Consider the following 23,713-nt stretch of genomic DNA (forward strand, 5'->3'; position numbering starts at 1 on the left):
GAGGTTACAACGAGTAAAACGATACCCAACATGCCCAGGTTACAAATTGCGTGCGTCCGTGAAACGGCGAAAAACTGCAGTCCCCCCCAAAGTCCATAGAAGACGCTTTAAAAGCCCCCACAGGTCATCAATTTAGATAGCCCAAAATACTGGCCCTAGAATTATTGCTCTCTCACTCCGGCGTGCGCGGCGATACCCAACATGTGTAGTGCGTTCTCCGTGTTCATACATAGGCGCACCCGACGCGTGTTTACGTGGCGACGCACTGTTGTAAAGCCGACAGTCGTCTTTACAAGTTTAAACAGCACCGACTGTACGTCGTCAGTCACGAAGTGGTTAATTATTAATTACAACTTACAGTGGTCGCTTGAAAAGATTTGTTTACATTGGAGCATGCTGCTACTCAACACAAGGGCTGGTTTACTAAAGGAGTTGAGAATCTGTACTAAATAATAGGGATGCACCGATTAATTGGCCAAAAATTTGCCATTTTCCTGCCGATACATCGGCGCATCCCAGGTTTCTTTCCTCCCCGCTGGGCGCTGCTCTGTGTCCCAGCGGGGGGAGAGAAAGTGACAGCCGGCCGAGCGCTGTGAGCGGCCGGCGACTCCTCCCACACCGCTCAGCCGCCTATCCCAGTCCGGCAACGCAGTGTGGGGGCGGAGACAGCCTGCGCTGTCACAGGAGGATGAGCTCTCCTCCCTGCTCCACTTGCTCAGCCTCCTGTGACAGCGTGTCAGAGAGGAGAGCGAGAGCAAACACTCAGCGATCAGTGATCGCTGAGTGTTTGTAGATAATTGAGGACATGGTATGTGAACTATATCCTCAATTATGAATGAATGGGAGTGATCTGCATCACCACGTTTTTAAAATTTCTATTTCCGTGCACCTCTACTAAATAATCTGTGTGAATATTCACTTCATTTATCCAATTGTGTAAAAAAACAAACCACACAATTTGGTATTCACAATTATTTTCAAATGACTGCATAACTGAAATGAATATTCACACAATTTTGAGTGAAGATTCCTAACTCCTTTAGTAAAATGACCCATTGTGTGGAACGAGGCTTTGCCAGTGGGAAAACTGCTGCTCCAGGTAGCCTACAGACAATACTGCTCCTCAACTATGTTTCTAAATAAATAAAAAGGCTTAAAAGTGTTTTATGCCAGCAATTATTTCTAGTCCCATTTGCTAACTGGTTTATGGAAGTAACTCAGTTTGGCCCCAGGCTTATGTTCACTAATAAAATGAACCTACAAAAATTAGTGCATGCCTGAAAATCAGAAGAATGCTGTCAGATATCTAACAGAGAACCCTCAAAAATTCATCCCAGCGCACTCTTTTATGCACATTTTTTACTTCAGCTTCTGATATAAAGTTGAAGTCTGTGTCTTATACTCATGACTTACTATTGCATTTTTATAAAAAAATGTTTTTAACTTATGATCAATATGTTTGGTATAGCTTGTACTTGAAATTAACCTGTACTTTTTTTATTTATTTAGGCAGAACAGAACAACAGGTTCACTTAATAACTGTCTCAGAGTAAAGGGAAAAGGGCCTGTTTAATATCCAAGTCGATGGGACACTTCCCGGACCATCAGTCCTTGCAACTGGTCACTTAGGCACCCAGTACTGCATCCTGGGAGGTAGAAAAGAAAGTCACATGCCTCCTCATGGAAAAAGTGCCAGACATTTCTCTTTCTTTCTATCAAGGACTGGTTGGCCCCTTTCGGTAACTCCCTGTTAGTTCTTCAAAGAGACTGACTGCCCTAATCTCCATTAAGAGAAGAAGAGGCAGTAAAGCATACAAATATGCATTCTGTGCTGTCTGCATTTATCTGTACATTAAATGATGAGGGCTGATTAAGCACTCTCAGAATTAAAAATTAATTTTCTTGCAAGGCAGACTTTGAGCATAGGTCACCTAAGAGTATAAGAATGCTTTCAAACATAATGATGTAAAATCCAAGGTTAATGGAGCCATAAAATAATCAGCAATGGCTGTATATAAATAAATGTCATTGAACTTCAAGCGTTTAAATGTATGCAACACACAAGGCATATATTGTTAAAATAATAATGTACAATTTACACACAGTAAATTGTAGTTTGTAAAATATCAATGATTTTATTCATGAAAGCCAGCATTGATAAATTGTAGTGCAAGTGGGCACACAATACATAAGGGTGGCAACACAGCTCTGACGTCAGGAGCAGTGCAGTGTCATTGCCAATTCACAGGAAGCTGGCAGGATGAAAAGGTATTTGTGAAACTTTTCAGGGAAGCAAAAGAAAACTGAAAGAGCAGGTAGACTTATAATTAGCTAAGGTTTCATGTGCCTATGTTTTGCCTTCTCTGGTTCCTGTGCCACCCTTCATCAACACGATACGTAGATTTTTAAATGATACCTTCCCATTTTCAATACATACCTTTTTTAGACCCAATTATATTAACACTTAGTCTCTCTGATTCTCTATGGAATGCATGCAAAATCTTAAAGTATAATTAAACTCTTTTTTTTTTTTGCATATATCTGCTGCTAGCAAGCAGTAGATATATGCAAAAACATAAACAAAACAAAAAGGTTATCAAAAAAGGTAAATACTTACCTGTATCTCCGCTACACGCTCTCGTATGAAGAGCTGGAGCTTTGAGCGGATGAGGTGGGCACATGCACAGTAGAGATCTTTGGCGGGGAGAAGAGGAGACACACAGTGTCAAGTCAATGCACGCAGCCTGGAGCGTGCACGTCAGACAGACACCGTGGAACACAGAAAACACAACACTCAGCACTGGATCAGAGACCGGCACCAGCGATGGAGGGACTCCTGAACATGAATGGTATGAAGAGGCATAATTTAAGGTAAGTTCTTAAAAGAGAGCTATGGGGTAAGTGTTTTTCGTCATAGTTCTCTTAAGGATCACGGGAGGACATAAACTAGCGTTCTCCCGTGACCCAAAGCTCAGTATAACGCAAACTATAGCTCGCAGTATACTGAGAACGCCGCAGACGGGACGAACCCCGACATTACTGTTGAGATCCACCCAGCTGCGCGAGTGACAGCTGGCTGTGCCTATCTAGAGGCAGAGCCAGCTGTGCCCGCCCCCTCTCCGTCCGTTCCTCCACTTAGCGCTGGAGGATCGGAGCGGGGAGGGGGGAATCACTGCAGGGAACTGTGATTGACAGTCACGACTCTCTGCATGTTCGCTCACTTCCCGAGCTATTGAGCCGACTGTTACAGTTTCACGATCACTCGTCAGCTTTAACTATGAGGTTGAGTGAATTTAACTCACCTCATAGTTCTCCTTTAAAGCAGCATGGCAGGAAGGGGGAGGGAATTGTGACTTTAATGTCACTTTAAGCACATACAATACATTTAGCAGTGCAGAAGCTACATACCTCAATATCAACAAGAGTATTTTTTATTTATTACAGGTATTTATATAGCGCTGACAATTTACACAGTGCTTTACATAGTTGCCCATTCACATCAGCCCCTGCCCTCAAGGAGCTTACAATCTAAGGCCCCTATCTCACATGCATACATACTGGGGCTGATTTAGACAGGAGCCAATAAACCTTCCAGCATGTCTTTGGAGTGTGGGAGGAAACCGTAGCACCCTCAGGAAACCCTACACACAGGGAGAACATGCAAACTCCTTGAAGATAGTGTCCTGACTGGAATTTGAACTGGGGACCCTCAGTACTGCAAGGCAGAGGTCCTAACCACTATGCCACTGTGCTGCCCACAAGTTGAACTTCTAGTACATCTGACTGACTAGGGGTGAATAGGCAAACTTAAATGATTGAAAATACAACTGGTGCCCCGACTCAAGTCAAATGTACCAAATTTTATTTATCAAGTACAGAACATCAAAGATGCTTAGATTTACAGTTTACTATCACCATTCCACCATTCCATTGGTTTCACACTTTAATGTTTAATCAGTATAGCTTTACTCACCCTTGCCAAAGCAATTCGTCATTAGCCAGGTTTTGCCATACGCATGATGCCAAACACAGGTCAGTGGCATTAAGATAGGATAAAATAGTAAGGCTTAACTCTGGTGGCAGCATGTCAAGATTAATGAATCCTTGTTCATCCTTTGCTCTTCTAGCTTTCAGCAGATGGTAGAGATCTATGCCACCCTGGGCATGTCTTCCATTGCTTATATTGTTGTCATTATCAGTAGACAGGTAGCTCTGATCTATATATCCTTGCTGAAACTGGTGGTTTCTTGCGACTCTCCAAAGCCCTTGACCCATCTGTGAACCCTAGTAGACACAAACATAAGCAATATTAGAACAAAGTAATTACAATGGAATTCCTTGCAACGGTCTCAATTTCATTTTATGGGAAAGTCTGGGCCTATGAATATGCAGGACAGAGATTCTAAATTCTGCTCACTGAAGGCTCTCTACAGCCTAATTATGCACAACTCCGAATATCCAGAAAAAAATATCCATGCCCCTGCAGCCTACGGCTAGCAATGCTTTTAGAGATGCAGATCAGAGGGGAAACCTGCATACCACAGAATGAGCGTCAAGACTAGGTGGGCTCACACAGAGAAACTGCAAAACCCCAGCTCAAAATGACTGTAAAGGAAAATGGGGGATGTACATAAAACCCAGAGAATGTTTAGTGTAATGACTTAACCACAGCTGCAATTTTTCCCCTCGCCAGTCTACTGAATGATTTTACTATCTGTTGTTAAGGCTGTGCACAGTGCAGTATGCTAAGAGCAGCTTTTGCCCGCTATTGTAAATGAAGGCTGATGTGGTCTGCATTACTTCTGCCACATTGCATATGTATAAAGCAAAGGGAAAACACTGGAGTATACAAGGAGATTGTGTGCCTAATGTCTTTTTGTGTGCTTAAACTTGTACACATCAACCAGAAATGATGGCAATGCAATATTTCACATAACATTTCCTTTTCTAACTCTGTGCCGAATCTGACAGTAGGGGCAAATAATTAACAGGGTTATCAGGTTTGGCAGGAGAGGCAATTTGCATATTCAAGAACTGAGCCAATCTTAGCAAGTATTGGAAAACAATTTGTATATTTGCACATCCCAGATAGAGTGGCTTTGCAAATGTATATTTCACTTTTGGCCTAATCCACATCTCTGTTTTAACCTGACATAAAGAACACCTCTACTTGTAAAACCTATCCCTGCATTCAAATGTGCAGCTGACTTCCTTGCTACCTTAACCAACCCACAGGATCCCAGGCCAACTATCAGTAGGGCTTGAGGTTTCTGACTTTGGAGGTGAGCCATGTTCACCCAGAAGTCAATCCACTGTTCAGTGAAAACCTTCAGCAGCCAACAGCAGAACTCTCCCTGCATAGTGCGGAGAGCTTAGCTTCATGTGATAGGCACTCTGAAAATAATTTTCAGGCTAATTTATTTAAATCTAGCTGTTTTGGTTCCTGCTTCGTTTTAAAATGCTGGAAATGTTCACAAATTCACTGTAAGAGTGGACCTTTCTTTTACATAAAAAGTTACTACAGTGAAGTGATGAGCTGCTCTATATAATTCTTTGAATGTGTCTAAAACCAGTTCAATGTGCAGGAATAACTTATAAATATTTTACAAATGTGTTCCAGAAAGTAAACTTTGCAGAACAGTTTTTGTGCAAGACAAAGTCTTTGAAGAGCCCCCTCTCAGCCCTTGCATAAAATGGGCAACATGTTGAATTTTACAGGTGCATTGTGAATACAGAATAACATATGTAATCTTAAATATGAAGACATTGCTTGGATGAAGTTTCCTAAATCTTTGAATGTCAACTCAATATGTATTATTTTACTTAAAGCAGAACTATGGGGTTAGGGCTTTTCCCCATAGTTCTCCTAAAGGTAACGTGAGGACACAAACTAGCGTCCTACCATCACCCAAAGCTCAGTATACCGCGAGCTACAGCTCGCGGTATACTGAGACGCCGCAGCTGGAACAGATCCCGACAATTATGTCTGGATCCACCCAGCTGCTTGAGCGACAGCTGGCTCTGCCTATCCCGAGGCAGAGCCAGCTGTACCCGCCCCCTCCCCGTCCATTCCGCCAGTCAGCGCTGGCGTATCGGACAGGGGAGGGGGTTATCCAGTCCCTCCCCTGCCACCGCTCTCTGCAGTGACAGGATCGAGAAGTGAGCGAGCACCGGTATGTGTTCGCTCACTTCCCGATCTAATGAGCCGACCTGTGACAGTTTCATTGTCACAGGTCGGCTCAGATTATGAGGCTGAGTGAAAATCACTCACCTCATAATTCTCCTTTAAGCTAAGTGATTAAAGTTCAAAAGCACTGTATGAACCTGGTAAAAGGACATATGCAGGGAGCTCCTTTGCTGTACCGGTTTTTAAAAACTACCTGTAATGCACTTTTTGAAAAGGAGAGAACTGCTGTTTAGATTAAAGTCCAACTGAGCTGTCAGATTAAATGAGCTAAATTCATTCCAGCAATTTGCAGAGCGGGACCATTGCTCTCTGTGAAAAAGAAGTGATCTCTTTGTAGACATTTGACGTGCCCCCTACTGTGCCAGAGCTCTCCAATAAATGGACCTCTGCAATGAGACCATTGCTTTCCAACAGACTGCAACGGTCCCACTCTGCAGCATTCTGGCAGGGGACAGGCTTCTCTACCCGTGCTGTGGCTGGCTTGGAAAGAAAACAGACTGTAAGACATTGAACACCTTTTGTGTTTGATGGAGCTGGCATATTAGTAGATTTAAACTGAAGGTTCAATTCACCATGCATGCCTCACCACTAATCAAAGCAGAAATATCTATTCCTTGCCAGCGTCACACTTCTGGCATAGGTTAGGGCAAAGCTCAGATATATCTTTGGAGTTGGACTTTGGATTTCAGGATTAGAATGCGGTGTTACACTTTAAGATACAGCAGACAAAATGGAAAGGGACACTGATAAATCATGCATTGTTTAAACAAAGTGTCAACTATGACTTGTTGAAATGTTTTGCACTACTAATGGAAATCTTCCAAGCACAGGCAGGATGAGAACCTTTCTGCATTCAGCAAGTAGACTTTTGCATTGTCAGAATCCCAATTAACCAAATATCCTCCATATCACTAAAAAGAAAAGGATCACATATCATGACAAGGCTCAGTTAATGTAAAATATAGAAATACAGTATATATATTAGGGCTGGTAATGATGAACATTTTCCTGTTCAATTAATCAAAATTTTTTTTAATCGATTAATTTCGAGTAATTATAATGCACATACAGATCCAACTACATTGGCCTATACACATACAGCACAGCAATGAAGTAATAAAATGAACTAGGATCACACTAATCCAGCACGTTATTAATCTCAGGTGCCCCACTCAATATGGCCGCCGCTTGAGTGGGGCAACTCAGAATAATAACGTGCTGGATTAGTGTGATCCTAGTTCATTTTATTACTTAATTAATTGCTGTGCTGTATGTGTATAGGTCATTGCCAGGGATCCCAACGTGAAATAAGCAATTTCAGGGAGGTGAGTAAAAAGCTTTTAAAGCATCGCCTATGCCAATTTTCGGTGTGGCCGTTTTTTTGCAATTTTAAGGCTTGAGATGTTTGGTGTTTATTTACCCGACGTGACCTCATCTTTTATATTTTACCAAATATATGGATAAGAATAAATGTTTTTTTAACATAAAAGTAGAGAAAATATTTCTTTCCCCCCAAAAAATTTACGGTACTTTTTAAAATTATATAGTAAAAAATAAAACCCCAGTGGTAATTATATACCACCAAAAGAAAGCTCTATCTGTCCCTAAAAAATGTTAACATAAATTGCAAGCCTATAGTCCGGTCATGCTGACTGGTGACATTTTTGACAGACTGGTGAGGCACCCTAAAATTTTTCAAGCCCTGGTAATTGTGCTATATCTTTTTTTAAGCAGTGGTATGACTAAGGTTTGGCTGTTCTACTGCTTTATAAATTGCCCAACCAGAGTAGCAAAAGTAACCATACATCTGAGGTTTTCTATATGCATACATACAGGTGAAGACAATAACTTACATAGAGCCGAGACCCTCTTGTATATGTAGTATCAGAGCAGAGGCTATATGTTTTTGATCTAAAGCTGATCAGCTGAAGCTGATCTAAAAGCCAATTAAAAGAAATAATAGTGTAGTAAAGTTGGATATAAAAGGTGATAACTCTTTAGTCTCTCTAAGATTTTACTATAATCTGATACATTATATCACCTCTGGCTAGACTTGCTCTTTCACAGCAAATACTATGCACATTACTTCTGTTTGTCGAATTATTCTAATACATCTCCTAACAGATGAAATTTAAACAAAAAGTCAAAATCCTTCTAAACCATCTACAATATAAAGGCCTTTCAGATCATGTAAAATGTTTACATGGGTAGACACAGTTTGACTGAAGGGCTACTAAAAATAGATCATAGGCAATCTGATCTAAAGTGAGAGCCAGCCAAGGCCACTAACACTGGAGTTCTGAACAAGTGAGACACTGTGCAGACCTCTCTGTCCTATACATTTGTGACAGCCTAGGGAGGTGAAATGAGGTAGTGGCTGTTTACATTTGAACAAGAGTACAATGCTGTTTAGATGGCAGAGGAAAAAGGTACAGTAAACAAATTCAATTGCCATAGCCAATAAAGACGGAACTAGACTGAAAGCTAATCTACAAAATTAGGTTTCTAAAAATATTTCATATCACAGCAGCAAAGTGAGATTCTAAAAACATTGTACACGATGTACAAGACTCTGTAGGCAGAATTCTGTCACCTGTCAAGCCGTATCAAAAGAAAAGAACCTTCCCCAAAGATTATTCAATTATTCAAACCTACAATGAAGCATTAAAGGAGTTGACCCCGGAACACAACCCCCCGCTTGTACCTTTCAAAAAACCTGGGGATTACTTCTGCAAAGGACATTGGAATAATGGTCCTCCCTTCACAACTCTTTATATTAAAGTAACCCCATCATCAAAGTCCAAATAAAAGTATTGCCTGTAAAGAAGAAATGAAATACCGACCTCCTGCTGCCTGCCAAATGCCGCACCAGTGCAGAGTAATCCCTGGCTGCAGTCCTCTTCAGAAATTGGTACCAGCGTCCATCTCCTGGCCACCCACAGCATCCACACAGTTGTTCCTTCCACCAACTCCCACTTCACTACTGTGTCCCTCACAATTTTTTCAGCTCATTACAAAATGCAGCCCCCACAGTATGTTCCTTAAAACTTTTTTTGGCTGTAGTTCTCTTTTGGTTCATAGGATTTGCTAATGAGGCTGCTATATGCTGACAGCAGAGAGATACTGCAGCCAGGAAGTATCCTGACAATATAGTCCACCCCGCTGCTTGATAGCTGGCTCTGCCTCTCTAGAGCCAGCTGTGTCTGCCCCCTCCAATGAGTGCTGGAGGAACAGAGAGAGGGGAGAATCCCTGCAGGGGAGCGGTGACTGACAATCACCTTTTTCTGCAGGGAGCAGGCCGTAAGCTGAGCGATCAGTGATTTGTAATTGCTCAGATCTTGATCTATAGAGCCAATGTGTGACAGCTGCAGTGTCTCCAAGTATTGGCAAGAGTACATTTTACTCTCCCAATACTTCCCCTTTAACTCATCAGTCCTAATAGTCTGCAATAAACGACTCTCATGCCTGCAGAACTATGTCCCTAGACATTTGGTCCACAAAAAGACTTAAGGTTAGGCCTACACTTGCGACTAAATCTCTTTGCTACTCAGAGATTTCATTACCTGTTGGCTGTATCCTTGTTTGCAACACATTTAAATCAATGTGCTGCTAATTAGATAATTCACAACAAGTAGTAGGCCAGTATAGACCTAGCCTAGTCTTCAGATCACTTACACAAAAGTGAGCCCCCAGCTTTGTGCCAACCACAAATTGAGGTGAACGCAAGGCTGTGTGTATATTGCAATAAAAGTGTTGTATACTTACTTCACACAGCAATCAGTAGTGTAGCTCCACAGCCCCTTAGTGTGTGTGCATGCTCTTCTAGTGGTCTTCCCTCACTGGCCAGTTACAATGCCCCTCATTCTATGTTCTGTAAAAAAACAAAAACAACATAAAAATATTACCTAAAGTGCATCTAACCCAATAACAACAATGAAAACATTTAATACATTTCAGTTAACAGTCCTTAGATGTCAAGCTTGCAATAGTTTTCATTTTTTAATCTTCGTTACCCCTTTATTTTCACCTTGTGATCCTGCAAGTAACACAGTTCCTGTCCTTAAACGAGAACGCTCACCCACTGTGCAGTATCTGGAAAAGCAGCATTGTCACTCCAGGATGCTCACTCCCGATTTGGATTACAGAACAGCTCCCCCTCTCATCTCCATAACATGGGGGGTTCTGTAGTCAACAGAGGTGAAGTGGGCAGGGCAGAGAGTACAGCAAGTTACGTGTTCCCTGGATTTCTAGCAGGTTTTTTTTTTTGCACTTAAAATATCAGAAAAGACTTTTAATGTTATACTGAACAGATCAAAATGAAGCAAATTAAAGAGTTTTATTATTAGGGTTTACATTGAATTTAAATATGATTGTAGGTTAAAAATATACATCATGCTCAACACAAATACATTGCTAGGAATTGTTAGAAATTCCCGTCACATTTTTTCCAAAAGTAAATATTTAGGCCTGATTCACACCTAGGCATCAGCGTTTTGGCGTGTAGAAATGTGCTTCTTTTGCTGTGCGTTTTTGTGTGCGTACATTAAGTCGCGTGATTTTATGACCAGATTGTGACGCATTGATGTAAATGGAAAAAACGCGTAAAACCAATTGCAACACAGATCTAAGCGTTTTCCTATTGACTCTATGGGGAGAAAATGAGTTGTAATCTGCCAAAAAGAGGCTCATGTACTTTTTCCAGCGACAAGCGTTTTGCTTATTGCGCTAAAACGCTCAGGTGTGAACAGGGGCTATAAGAATGAATATGAATTTTTGGGGGAAGCTTTTTGTCGCACTGAGGGCTAGTTGACACCAGCCACAGTGCTTTCCGGCCCGATTCTGGTCGGAACGCACTGGACTGCATTGCAGTCAGTTCACTTTGTCGGGGGAGGTGCATTAAAGTGAATGGCACTGCAGCCACGCCCTCCGGCCGCACCAGAATGCGTGGCACATCAATGCTTGCGTTCCAGTCCGGTAAAAAAAATAGTGCTTGCAGCATTTTTTCTGACTGGAGCGGACCGGACCGCAGCCATTCATGTGCCTTGCGTTTCTGTGCAGTCGATCGCATTACGGCCGGAGGGCGTGGCTACGGTGCCACTGAGTTCACTGCCACGCCTCCTCCCACAACATCACGTCTTTAAAAAAGAAATCAAGGCAACTGGACTTGCTGTATTTTTCTTGAAGACGTTTCACTGGTCATCTGACCAGCTTTCTCAATCAGTCATTCGGATGACCAGTGAAACATCTTCAAGAAAAATACAGCAAGTTCAGTTGCCTCGACTTATTTTTACAGATATGTCTCAGGTTTGTAACAAGCTGTGAAGAGAACAAGAACATAAAACACAGAGGGGAGGGACCTGTGTCACTAAATAAAGGATCTTACAGCGAGTACAAAAATACAATTTGCTTTCTGGTTCATTGAGGGACACAGGATTCAGAGACAATTGGGGTATCCAAAAGCAGTCCAAGTGAGGGGTGAGCAATTTAGTAACAAAATACTAACAGGTCCAACTATGAAAACAGAAGAAGCAATTGGAGGCTGCTCGCAGCTCACAGAGCTGACTGAAGGACCTGTGAAAAGGTTAGAATAGAATTCCTGAAACCTTTCCGATACAGGAACTGAGGAGATATCTGCTCAGGCACACAGAAAGATTGCAAGACACAGTGAGGAGGGGGGTGGGATCAGCATACTAGTTTAAGGCCTATAGAAGTCACCTTCTGTTGGTGGGCATCTGGGATGACATCTTTCCAAGTATCTTTGGAAAGTAGGGCCGTCCCTTCATGCCAATGAGGACTTGTCTGAAGGTTTGGGGAATTTGGGGGCCCAGGGGGGGAAACTGGCCTCTTGCCTTAGGTTTTGCCTCAGAGGCTGAAGCCTGGTAGTAATGAAAGGAACTCCCCTTTTCTCAGAGTAGGAGTGATTTTTCCCAGCTTGAGGTCTAGGCTTCTTCTGCTGGGAAACATGGGTACTCTTATCACCAGCTACATCCTTGATGAGGGTGCCCAAGGCATAATAATAAATTTCCTCAAAGGGCATGTGCAGTTAACACGTCTTACCTGTCTATGCCGCAGCCCAACATTTTCACCAAAATGTTCTCTGCATGTTAACGGAGGAGATGCATATGGGGAAAAAAAAGAAAGACAGGAAACATTCACTAACCCATCTACACAGCAATGCGTGACTGTTGACATGAACTTGAATCACACAACATATAGAGGATTAGTGTGGAGTAAAGTTTGATCCCTTGCCATTAGTTTAGTCCATTCCCGTAATATTTGATATACCAACATCACGGTACTGGCAGGTTGCAATGCAGGGCCTGCTAGTATAAACAAAGCAAGAGTCTCCAAATGTTTATCTATGGGATCCTTAAATACTGCCACATCCTCTACAGGAATTATCCTTTTTAAATGTTTTGGATAGAGTGGGTGTCAGAGACCATCTGTTAGTGGGCATGCGTGGAGTCCCATTTTCCATACCATTGGAAAACGGACACTTGCGCGAACGCCACGGAACGGCAGCAGAAAAGCGAGCCAAACGGTGCACAGGAAGTGACACAATATGCTGATGGATCACACCATTTAAACCCAGCCCTCCTGTCTCCAAATTGCTGGATTGTCTTTCAGCTCCCGTGTTCCTGCGATTCCTTGCCTTGTATTGCCAGACTTCCGACCCGGATTTGTTTTTGACCATTCTTGTTTGCTGCCTGACCCTGACCTTGGATCGTTACTGGACTTTGCCTCTGCTTCATCCCTTTGTACCTTGCCTGCCCGTCTGGTGTGACCTTGGCTCGTTTGACATTGAATTTGGATCTTGCCCTGCTCTGCAACCAGCACCTGGACTCCAGCTTGCACGGTGTTACCACCACTGGCACTCGTGCCACTCGCTGTCTGCTTGGACTTTGTCCCCAACTCCAGAGTCCTTGTGATATGAGGTGCAAGGGAGGCCTCCTCATACATTCCGTCTCCAACCAGGTACGTGACAGTGGGGGAGAAATAGATCCTCTGCTGTCTGTGTGAGATAATGGTTCTGGGGGGGAAGGCACTGAGGTACGCTTATTTCCACCACAAGCTCAGTGACCAAAGGTCACATTCCAGGCTGGCCCCACAATTGTCCAGTCCCATGGCTCTGGGTACAGCTTCCAAAACTATTGTTGAAGATACGCAGGTCCGGATAGCCGCAGAGACAAGCTCAAGCAGCTTGAGAATGAAGTATTGATTGAAAAAAATGGCAAGCAATAGCGGTTAAGCGCTGTCCACATTTGTACGCCGCAGGAACTCACGCATTTCCGCAACACATGCAAGCACGCGTGTTGTGTATTGGTGGCCTGCCGTTCTATGAACAGCACTTTGCCAACAAGCGTGTGTTGCAGCTCACCACAACACATAGCAATGCATTACAAAAAGGTATATGCACCTTTTTTAGTTGGGTTTGGTGCCGTGGCAGGCCCATTGAAAGAAATGGGCTGTCTAAGTGCAATGCAAGTTAATGCTCTTCAATGTGCGTTAACTTTCTGCAGTGCACAGATGAGAACCTAGCCTTAAATTCACCTCATTTAAGAAAAGACGGTAATACGCTTAGTACACTGAGAAAATTGAGGCATGCTAGGAGAGGGAGGGGTATACCAGGCTAGCCCAAAACCTCCCATAGGCTGCAGTATAACCCAACTGTCTCTGAATCCTGTGTCCCACAAAGAAAGACAGAAATACAATTTTGGCTGGAGTTGGTCTTTATCGTTACAGTTATTAAACCGTGCAGCATGCTTTTGCCAGTACTAGCCAGAGATTATGTGTTGCTACCACAGTCTTCATGTTTTTTCCAGAGATTCTTGGTTTTTATTTTAGAGAAAGAGTCAGTCTGTGTTGTCAGGTTTTATTCTGGACAATAAAGTGAAACAAGAAAGCCCAACATGACTGCTTTATGCGGCATCCCTCAGACAGGAAGCAGTCTGGAGAATTTCAGCTTGAGCAGTGTTTATAAAGTCTGCCTGAAACACTTGAAAGACAAAAAGCTCATGAAGGGGACTTTAGCTACATCCTGCTTTCCTAGATTTTCATTCTGAAGGAGAACTGCTGAGTGTGCAACTGCTGTAATCCTAACTATGGCTATATTAAATAATTATAATCTCATGAAAAATGCAATCATATTTTTTTTTTTACTGCCCTGATGACAAACCTGCATTTACACATACAAACCGCTCTACAGCAGTAAAGCTGGGGGCACACATAGACCGCATGACCTATTCTGTTCTGATAATCTCCAAACCTTCCAGACACATTATCATCCAATATATAGAATTTATATAGCTAAATGAACTGCATGTATTTCAGACTTTGCATTTATATATTTTACAGCTGACTGTATAAAATAGTCATGGCCTTAATCTTGTAACTATATACTGTAGCCATGCAAGTGCTCATGTGGGTACAATACGTTTGTTCTATCCAATCAGGGGTGGCATGTTAAACTAATACTGCAGTGTTAAATCATATCCAACCCCAAAAGCAAAAATATTATATAGTGCAGCTTACCAACCCATAAATGTGGTGACTGCTTTCATTTTCCTTTTTTAAGCTTTTTTCCCCTTTGTTTCACCGGGCGATCCGGCCAGTAAGTCTGTTATTTTTCAGCCTACTTTAACCTCCCTGGCGGTCTGATTATTTCCTTTTTTTGTTTCTATTTTTTCTACTTTTAAATTTCCCGCCGGTTCGGCACCTCTGCGACGCGGACGCTCGCAAGGGTTAGAACCCGGAAGACGGATGCCGGCATCGGCCGGGGGACACAGCAGGGATCGTAGACATGTAAGTAACACGCTGTGTAATCTCGAGTGTTGCTCGGGGTTACCGCTTTTGGTACTGAAAATTTACCCCGAGCCACAGTCGGGATTACCGCCAGGGAGGTTAAAGCAGACTGACCTGTTCAGCAAAGGTGGCAGTTCGAGGGTTGAGACAAACCATTTATCACTGACAGCAGTGCCTACAGCTTGTATTCATTTATGTAAAACATTTATCCCCAAGAAGCGGTTACTGTAACTACTCATTGTTAAGTGTTATTTGAAGTTTGGTTTTAATTTATAAGGTGAAGTCCATCTAAATCTTCTATTACATATAACACTACCCTCTGCACAGGTTGACAATGCTGCTGTTCAAGGGTACCTCCACTTCTGCCTTGCAGCACTGAGGGTCCCTGGTTCAAATACCGGTCAGGACACTATCTGCAAGGAGTTTGTATGTCCTCCTGTGCTTGCGTGGGTTTCCTCCAGGTACTGCGGTTTCCTCCAACACTTCAAAAACATGCTGGAAGGTTAATTGGCTCTTGTTTAAATTGGCCTTGTATGTATGCATGTGAGATAGAGACCTTAGATTGTAAGCTCCTTGAGAGCAGGGACTTATGTGAATGTGCAACTATGTAAAGCACTGTGTGAATGGTCGGTGCTATATAAATACCTGTAATAAATAAATTAATTGACAGTCCCAGCCAGCTGTCAAAGCCTTTCTCTGTGTGAGGTACAATGACAACTCATCTGGTTGGATTGTTTTGTGATCACCATTATTGGTTGTGATCTACAGTTATACATTGTCCAGCACAATGTCCTGTCAGCCTTTGTACTAGCAGATAGCTCTTACATATGCATCATACTCTTATATAGGTCATGATGGCCATGGTGTACAATAAAAAAAATGTGACTAGCTTTACGCCATTGCTACATTTATAAAAAACAAATTAAGAACACAAAAGTTGTGGCTAAGACCTGAGTAATAGGCACCACACCCCTAGGACATTGATAGAAAACAAATAGCAAAGATGGGGTTTTTAGGCACCAGTTGAGAAATCCAAACAATTCCTAGGTATAAAAATGTATTTATTTTGTAGCAATAAAAATCAGAAATTGATAGCTAAAAAAATCAGACCTCTAATATGATACCTCCTTTAAAAATCACTCCACTCCATTTGACATCAAAGCCAGGGATACATAGAATAAATAATTAATATTGCACAATTCATATAAGAATAGAATTCACAGTTACACAATTCATGGATGATGGAATCAAAAAAGGTTCTCAAGTTTGTAGTTCAACCAGTACTGGCTATTGAAATGGAGGAGTCATGTGAAATCACAACACGTTTCACGCTTGACAGCGCTTTCTCAGGAGATGGAGGAAATCTGGGTAATCAGAGAGGTCAATGAGCAGATTATAAAATTCCAGAGTCACATAAAAATGAATAACCAGGTGAAAATATCACCAATTAAACAAGTAAAACATGTGCATCCAGCCGGACCAGATCGGGCGGAACCCAGAACTCAGGGAGAAACCAGGTGAGGATTGGTGCCCCAAACAAGCGGTGGAAAATAGGAGCTGTAACATTGGTGGAAAACCCTAAACCAGCAAGATAAGAGGACAATTCAATACTAGGGCTAAAACTAGATATCCCCAAGTAATATAGATTAATGACAGTAGTAATAACAGTTCTAATGGCTGTACAAACAAAATAACCATAGTCAATGGATTACCACATATACATATGAGTAAAACAGGCAAATAGTCAGCCAGAGTCATAGATAGAAGAGGGCCAAAAATTCCTAAATGTAGCCTAAAGATGTCTCACCAAAAAGTCCCACTGATGTTAAGGAAGTTTTGCCCACCAAGGCACCCACAGGCACAGGGAACCCCAATGAGGAAAGCCCCGCCCCCGCCGCACAATCTGGGAGCATGATGAGGAAATGGAAATACACTACAAAAGTACATGCTACAAAATAAAGACATTTTTATACCTAGGAATGGTTTGAATTTGTCGAATGGTGCCTAAAAACCCCCATTTTTGCCATTTGTTTTCTATAAAAAAACAAATGCAACATTTGAAATGTACTGAACACGGTATTTCTATTATAACAGTTATACAGGAACACTGATCTGTATCAAGCCTTCAATAACACTGTGTCAAAGGGTGACCTCTGTAGTAAACAACTAGGCTGAAATACATGATACTGTCACATATCTGCCCAAAATGCTTTGCCTTATGAATTATTTTCCTGTCCTACACCAGCATTTCACAATAGAAACCATGGAGAATATTAGATTCAGGAAAAAGCAGGTTCTCCAGCGTTTTCTAATGTATTAGGCCCGGCAACATGGAAAAGTACACTTGCTTTCTGCTTTGCATTTATCAGCTGATTTTCATGCGCCCTTCACCCATAAAGGCCAACTAGTTTATTACCTGCTGGTTTACTGAAGTCGAGATAAGTCACAATATTATGTAAGGTTCACTACAATACAGACCTCACTGTGACATTTATGTAGGACTATAAGCCATGTGTAATGTTATCATAATTTCTCAGGGTAGATTTACAATTATCACTTCAAAGAACTCCATGCAATCAAAAAAAAGAACCCTTGCAGTGGGGTTACCCCTGCACTTTAAGGGTTAACTGTTTGTTTTGGTCTAGGGTCTAACAAAAAGAAAATACATTCATCTGATCCTCGGTCCTGCTTGGCTGCTAGACCGATCCCTGCATACTGTTCCCCCCTGGGCTCTGAGGACCTGTGAAGTCATCACGTCTAATGCAACTGCTTTGGACATGAGGGCTCCAAGGGGACATTCCACAGCCAGAGCAGAGGAGTGAAAGCGGAGTGGTCACTGCCCCAGGACCAAGGATCGAGTGAGTGTATTGTCTATATTCCAGCCCCTAGACCAAAACAAGCAGTTAACCCTTGCAGTGCGAGGGTTTTAAATGCCAGGAGTTCTTCTGTAAAGCAGAAGTATTGGGAGAATAAAATATAGTCCTTCCAATACTTTGAGCCGGCGTGTGACACTGCAGCTGTCACATGCTGGTTCTGTAGATCGAGAACGGAGGGATCACAAACCGCTGAATGCTAAGCTCATGGTCTTTTCCCTGCAGAGAGTGGTGATTGTCCCCGCAGGGACTCCCCCTCTCCCCTCTCTGTTTCACCACCATTGATTGGAGGAACAGGCAAGGGTTTGGGGAGGGCACAGCTGGCTCTGGCTCTAGAGAGGTAGCGGGGTTGATCCGGACGATATTGTCGGGACCTTTCCCAGCTGCTGTGTAACTCTGCGCTGTCAGCATATAGCGGGTAGTGGTAAACGTACTCCTTTGACCTAAAAGAGGACTAAAGCCAATAAAAAGTCTGGACACCCAATTAAACATTGCCTTAGAGATGGCAAAGCTTGAAATGAAAGTACCTAAATATTGTTTTGGAAAACAGATATGATCTTTTTTTTTTTTAAGCAAAAGCCCTGAAAATGTTTAGAATGAAATATTAGGAATTCACTGATCTGCAGTATGTGGTGTCACTGTATGCGGACAGGCTATGTGACCTTAATTTGTAATCCTCTCAGGATTTACTGTACGTAATCCTCTGCTCAAATAACAAATCTAGAGATAGAAATGCATGCTTTCCCTAGATGCCATTCAACCTACGCTCACAATGACTAACACAAAATAGGTCTTTACATTTGCATTTATTTAATAAGATAAAGTGTACTACTGTGTGGACATGGAGTATTCAAAGCACAAAAATTGACTTTATTACTTTTCTAAACTGATGAGACAACCGGTTATTTACAAGTTTTCATTTTTTAGGTATTATTAGATCATGAAATCGGAAAATGTGAATGGCCTTATTAGCAACAAAGAGCACCTTTATGTTACACGGTAGGGGGGACAGGTCCCGGTTACATGTGAACATCTATGGCAGGTGATTAGGATGGCTTCCTAGCTGTGAAGAATCCATAACAATTGTTAGTACGAGGTGGAGTCTGTTTTTTTACATTGCTGCACATTTTATCCAGTTTTACTTAAAGGAGAACTATGGGGTTAGGGCTTTTCCCCATAGTTCTCCTAAGGGTAACGGGAGGACACAAACTAGCGTCCTCCCTTCACCCTAAGCTCAGTATACCGCGAGCTACAGCTCGCGGTACACTGAGATGCAGCAGCCGGAACGGATCCCGACAATTATGTCTGGATCCACCCAGCTGCGTGAGTGACAGCTGGCTCTGCCTATCTAGAGGCAGAGCCAGCTGTACCCGCCCCCTCCCTCGTCCGTACCGCCAGTCAGCGCTGGAGGATCGTACAGGGGAGGTGGGAATCCAGTCCCTTCCCTGTCACGGCTCTCTGCCGGCACAGGATCGTGAAGTGAGCGAGCGCCGGTATGTGTTCGCTCACTTATCTACTGAGCTGACCTGTGACAGTTTCATTGTCACTGGTCGGCTCAGATTATGAGGCTGAGTGAAAATCACTCACCTCATAATTCTCCTTTAAAGTATGCCCAGTAAAGTAATCCATTAATCTTTTTTGCCCAAGCACCTACAGTCATCATGTTTTCAAACAGCTGACCCTCGGCTTAGCTTCCCTGAACTGCCCATTGAGTACAAGATCGCAAGGGAGAGCAGTCTCAAGCAACTATATATATCTACTAGTTTGGAGAAGGGAGGGGCAGGGGAGTGACTTGTCTTGCGGTGCCTGTGTGTTTGTGGAGACACACACAGCTTACTAGCACAAACACGGGTGACTCCATAGGACCCTGCAAGGGAAAGGAGCCATCCAAAAACAGAATATCAGGGCCAGTGCTCAGGGGACTCTGCAGGAAATTAAATCTTTTAAAGATCAAGCAGCATCTATTGTAAGTGCTATAATCATCATTTGAAAAAGCTTAACAACCCTTTGACAAGAATATCACTTTAAGATAAGCATCTCAATGGATACATGTTGTGGGGCCCTAACTGAGAATGCAAGTACATACGTTGGCTATTTTTTGCGTCCACACGTGGAAGCACTAACTTCGTATGTAAGGGATACCCCCCACTTAAATTTCTCAAATAAATGATTTAGAGGTCCCTGAAGGAACCCTTTTGGTAGGACTGGATGTGGAGGCCCTATACTCCTCCATACCCCATTCCAAAAGGGATAGACAGGATTAAAAAGGTTTTTACTTCCTTGGGCATGTCAGAACATAACCACAATGTCTTTCTCATTCAATTATTACAATTCATTTTGACTCACAACACTTTCTCTTTTGACGATAGCCTCTACCTCCAGGTGTAGGGAACAGCCATGGGAACACAGTGTGCTCCTTCCTATGCTAACCAGTACCTGGGGGTATGGGAAGAGGACATCTGGTCCAGGGACGACGTACCTATGCCACATATTATCCTGGCATAGGTACATATATTACATATAATATGTAATGTGTATGTAATGTGTATGTATATGTAATGTATGTATGTTACATATAACATATATATAGGACGATATTCTGATCCTCTGGACCGGAGGAAAAAGACTTCTAAAAGATTTTGTAGATGTTTTGAATTTAAATGATCTAAATCTCAAATTCACTATGGAAATGAATGAGTCACCGTTAGCCTTTCTGGATGTCTTGATCTGCAAGAGCACTGCAGGGAGACTATATACCAAACTATATAGAAAAAGCACTGGTGGGAATTCACTTTCAGAAGCCAGCAGTGCTCACCCTGTAAGTTTGAAAAATAGCATCCCATACCTGAGGGTAAGACGCAATTGCAGTTTGGACAAAGACTTCGAAACAGAAGCAAGAAATTTGAGGGACAGACTGAAACGAGGGTTTTCTGACAAAATCCTACGAAAGGCTTACAATAGAACAAAAAATTATCATAAATCAAAATGGGTAAAAAATAAAAAAGGGACCATCTAGTATTAATCCTTACATATAATAATAACCAACATCAAGCGGTTCGGGACATACTAACCAAACATTGGCACTGCCTCTTAAAAGATTCTAGAATTTCAAAGTTTCTGCAAAAGAAACTTACAGTAATCTACCGGAGATGTCCCTCCTTAAAGGATAAGTTGACCACTAGTGAGTACAGAAGAAATAAAAAGTTATCCTGTTGTAAATACCCAGGTACATATCAATGTCAGAAGTGCAAGTTCTGCAGTTTCATCCAGGTAGGATCAGAGATTATCACCCCCAGGGGATACAGGATCAAAAGCAAACATTTTGCCAATTGTGAAACAAGGGGGGTTATTTATCTCCTGATTTGCAAATGCAACATGTTTTATGTCGGTAAAACCAAAAGAATCTTGAAGAACAGAATCTCTGACCATGTCTCTGACACTAAGGCACAGGATTTAAGATCTCCTATTGCCAGACACATGGTACAAACACATGGGGGAAGTACCCAGGGGCCCCCGTTTCTTTGTCCTGGATAGAATACACTTGTCCAATAGAGGGAGAGATTGGGACAAGTGCTTGCTCCAAAGGGAATGCAAATGGATTAATTCCACAAGATCCCATGAAGAACCTGGCAACAATGATGCCATCAATTTTAGTTGCTTCTTATAATCCGAGTCCCTTTCCAACTATAATATTACCGTGTGGACCTATATGGTTATGATAGGGCCAATGTGATTTTTTCTTTAGTTATCAATATTATATTTGTTATTTTTGTTTTTGTCATTGCTATACTGGATATGTGATTTGGTGAGATCGGGATGATGTGAACGATCCATCGATATATCTGTAGATGCATATACTGAAAACCACAAACTTACAAATATATATCGAAAAAATTCGATTTAATAAAATTCTGCATTTAATATACAGTGTTACAAGGTAAAGGTAGTTACTACATATAACCTTATGAGATGTGGTGTCTGATATCTACGGTGTCCTCTATGTCATCCAGATCCTCCTTTGATTCTCCCTGTTTGATTCCTTTCGATATAGATAGTATTGCTGTCCTATATACACATTTATATGCATTCACGACAGCCCAATCTGTTATAAATCGGTAGCCGTTTAAAATATAACACTTATTCGGTATTTTACATGATCATTGACCACATTGAATGTCTTCCGGTTTGAGGAATATGCCCTACGGGGACACACATAGGAATTCAATGTTCTCAAATGTTTTCAATTAAAGAGATTGCTTTGAGCACTTAAATACGGTAATTAGAACCCTTGCCTAACAACGCCCTTTCTGACGAAGCACCGGTGGGGGGTGAAACGCGTCTTAGGCGTGGGCTAGGTGTTTTGTATTGACTGCCTCGGCCAAAGGCCGCCCTGTATATTTGCTTTTTGTTACACTTTATTTGGGGACTGTTAAGCTCAGAGTTGTTAATAAGGATTAATATCTGACCTACATGCTGATGTTTGGGAGCAGAACAGTACCTAGAAACCATCGATCCAGCTAAAGAGAGTGCCCTCCGGTCTGGACACAGCTACCAAACAAGCTAGAGCATATGTTCAGTAAAGGCGGAACATCCACAATGGATAAGACAAGCCGAGAAAGAGATATTGGTCTCCTGAACCTTTTGCATCTAGGAGCGGATCAACGCTATGTGAATGGCGATACCTGCCTGGTCTCAAGATTCATCTATATAAACGAGACACCACAACGGATTAAGCATAAGAAGGTAAATTTTCAATCCAACCAGGAGGATTTCTTTCTTTTGTTCTGGATATAGCCAGCATACAATCCAAAACACACGTTCAGTAAAGGTTAATCTCAAAAGCAAAAAGCCGAGATAAGGTTAAATATCTCCTGAACTTTTCCTGCATCTACAGTTCAGTAAAGGCCAATTTCAATAGCAAAAAGCCGAGATAAGGTTAAATATCTCCTGAACCGCTCCTGCATCCACAGCTGGGCTCCTACATACCCCGGTCTCCTGATCCTGACCCAAGAGTGAGGATACATTACTGTGAGTGCAACATTTATTATTCAAACGAAGCCTTTTGACTTTATTTATCCGTTCTTTTTTTCTTCATCAACATTTTCTCATACACATGTATGCTAATTTTTTGATCTAGGAGACTGACATTCTCTTTTTCCAACTCTGAGATTTAGAGTTCACAGATACCCTTCTGATATTTAACATTACGGTGAATAGGTATACAAGCATCCCAGGGCGCACCTTATATATTCTTCTTACAAATATAAATGTATGTTTATATACACTTGCATTGTCTAGGATACCAGCCGAGAGCAGTCATATATGTGATGTTTATATCTTTGTTTGGTCTTTTTGATACGTTAACATTTTAATATATCTAGAAATAAATTAATTTTTTACAATAATTTTGTTTTACACTTTGTAACCATGGTGGGATCCTATTTTGAGGAACATTTGTGCTTTTGCTATTATAACAGGGGACCCACCGTTTGAATTGAATACGCTCTGTGTCACTAACTTCACACTTTGAAAACCTTCCCTTCCCCATTTGTATATCTTGGATACATGAAATAGTCTTTATGCACAAGACAGAAGGAGGTTAAGTTAATGTCTGTACTTGGAGTGCAGAGGATTATAGGGTAGCCATATTCGTAATAGCCAATGTCTAACCAAGAATAAGTGTAAAGACAACTGTCCAACTCAAGAGCAATAGGACCCACCACAGTCATCTACATGGTTTTCATATGCTTTCTTCCCAATGCATGAAAAAGGGAAGTTGCGCCCCAAATACACAAATATTGTGTAATATTTTTGATTCCACAATATATATATATATATATATATATATATA

General features: G+C 41.9%; 1 protein-coding gene across 1 annotated transcript in view; it reads right to left on the bottom strand.

Annotated features, from left to right (window-relative positions):
* The window catches only part of FBXO8 (F-box protein 8), a 52,028-nt gene that overhangs the window by 19,092 nt on the left and 9,223 nt on the right, over positions 1-23,713 (bottom strand). The window contains exons 2-3 of the mRNA XM_018566520.1: positions 9,953-10,058; positions 3,974-4,284 (exon numbers count right to left, since the gene is read on the bottom strand). Coding sequence (XP_018422022.1) covers positions 3,974-4,275 — 302 coding nt within the window. The 5' untranslated portion in view covers positions 4,276-4,284; positions 9,953-10,058. The remainder of the gene's footprint in view (positions 1-3,973; positions 4,285-9,952; positions 10,059-23,713) is intronic.

This window comes from Nanorana parkeri, unplaced genomic scaffold, assembly GCF_000935625.1.
Source record: "Nanorana parkeri isolate BGI_ZX_2015 unplaced genomic scaffold, ASM93562v1 scaffold956, whole genome shotgun sequence".
NCBI lineage: Eukaryota > Metazoa > Chordata > Amphibia > Anura > Dicroglossidae > Nanorana > Nanorana parkeri.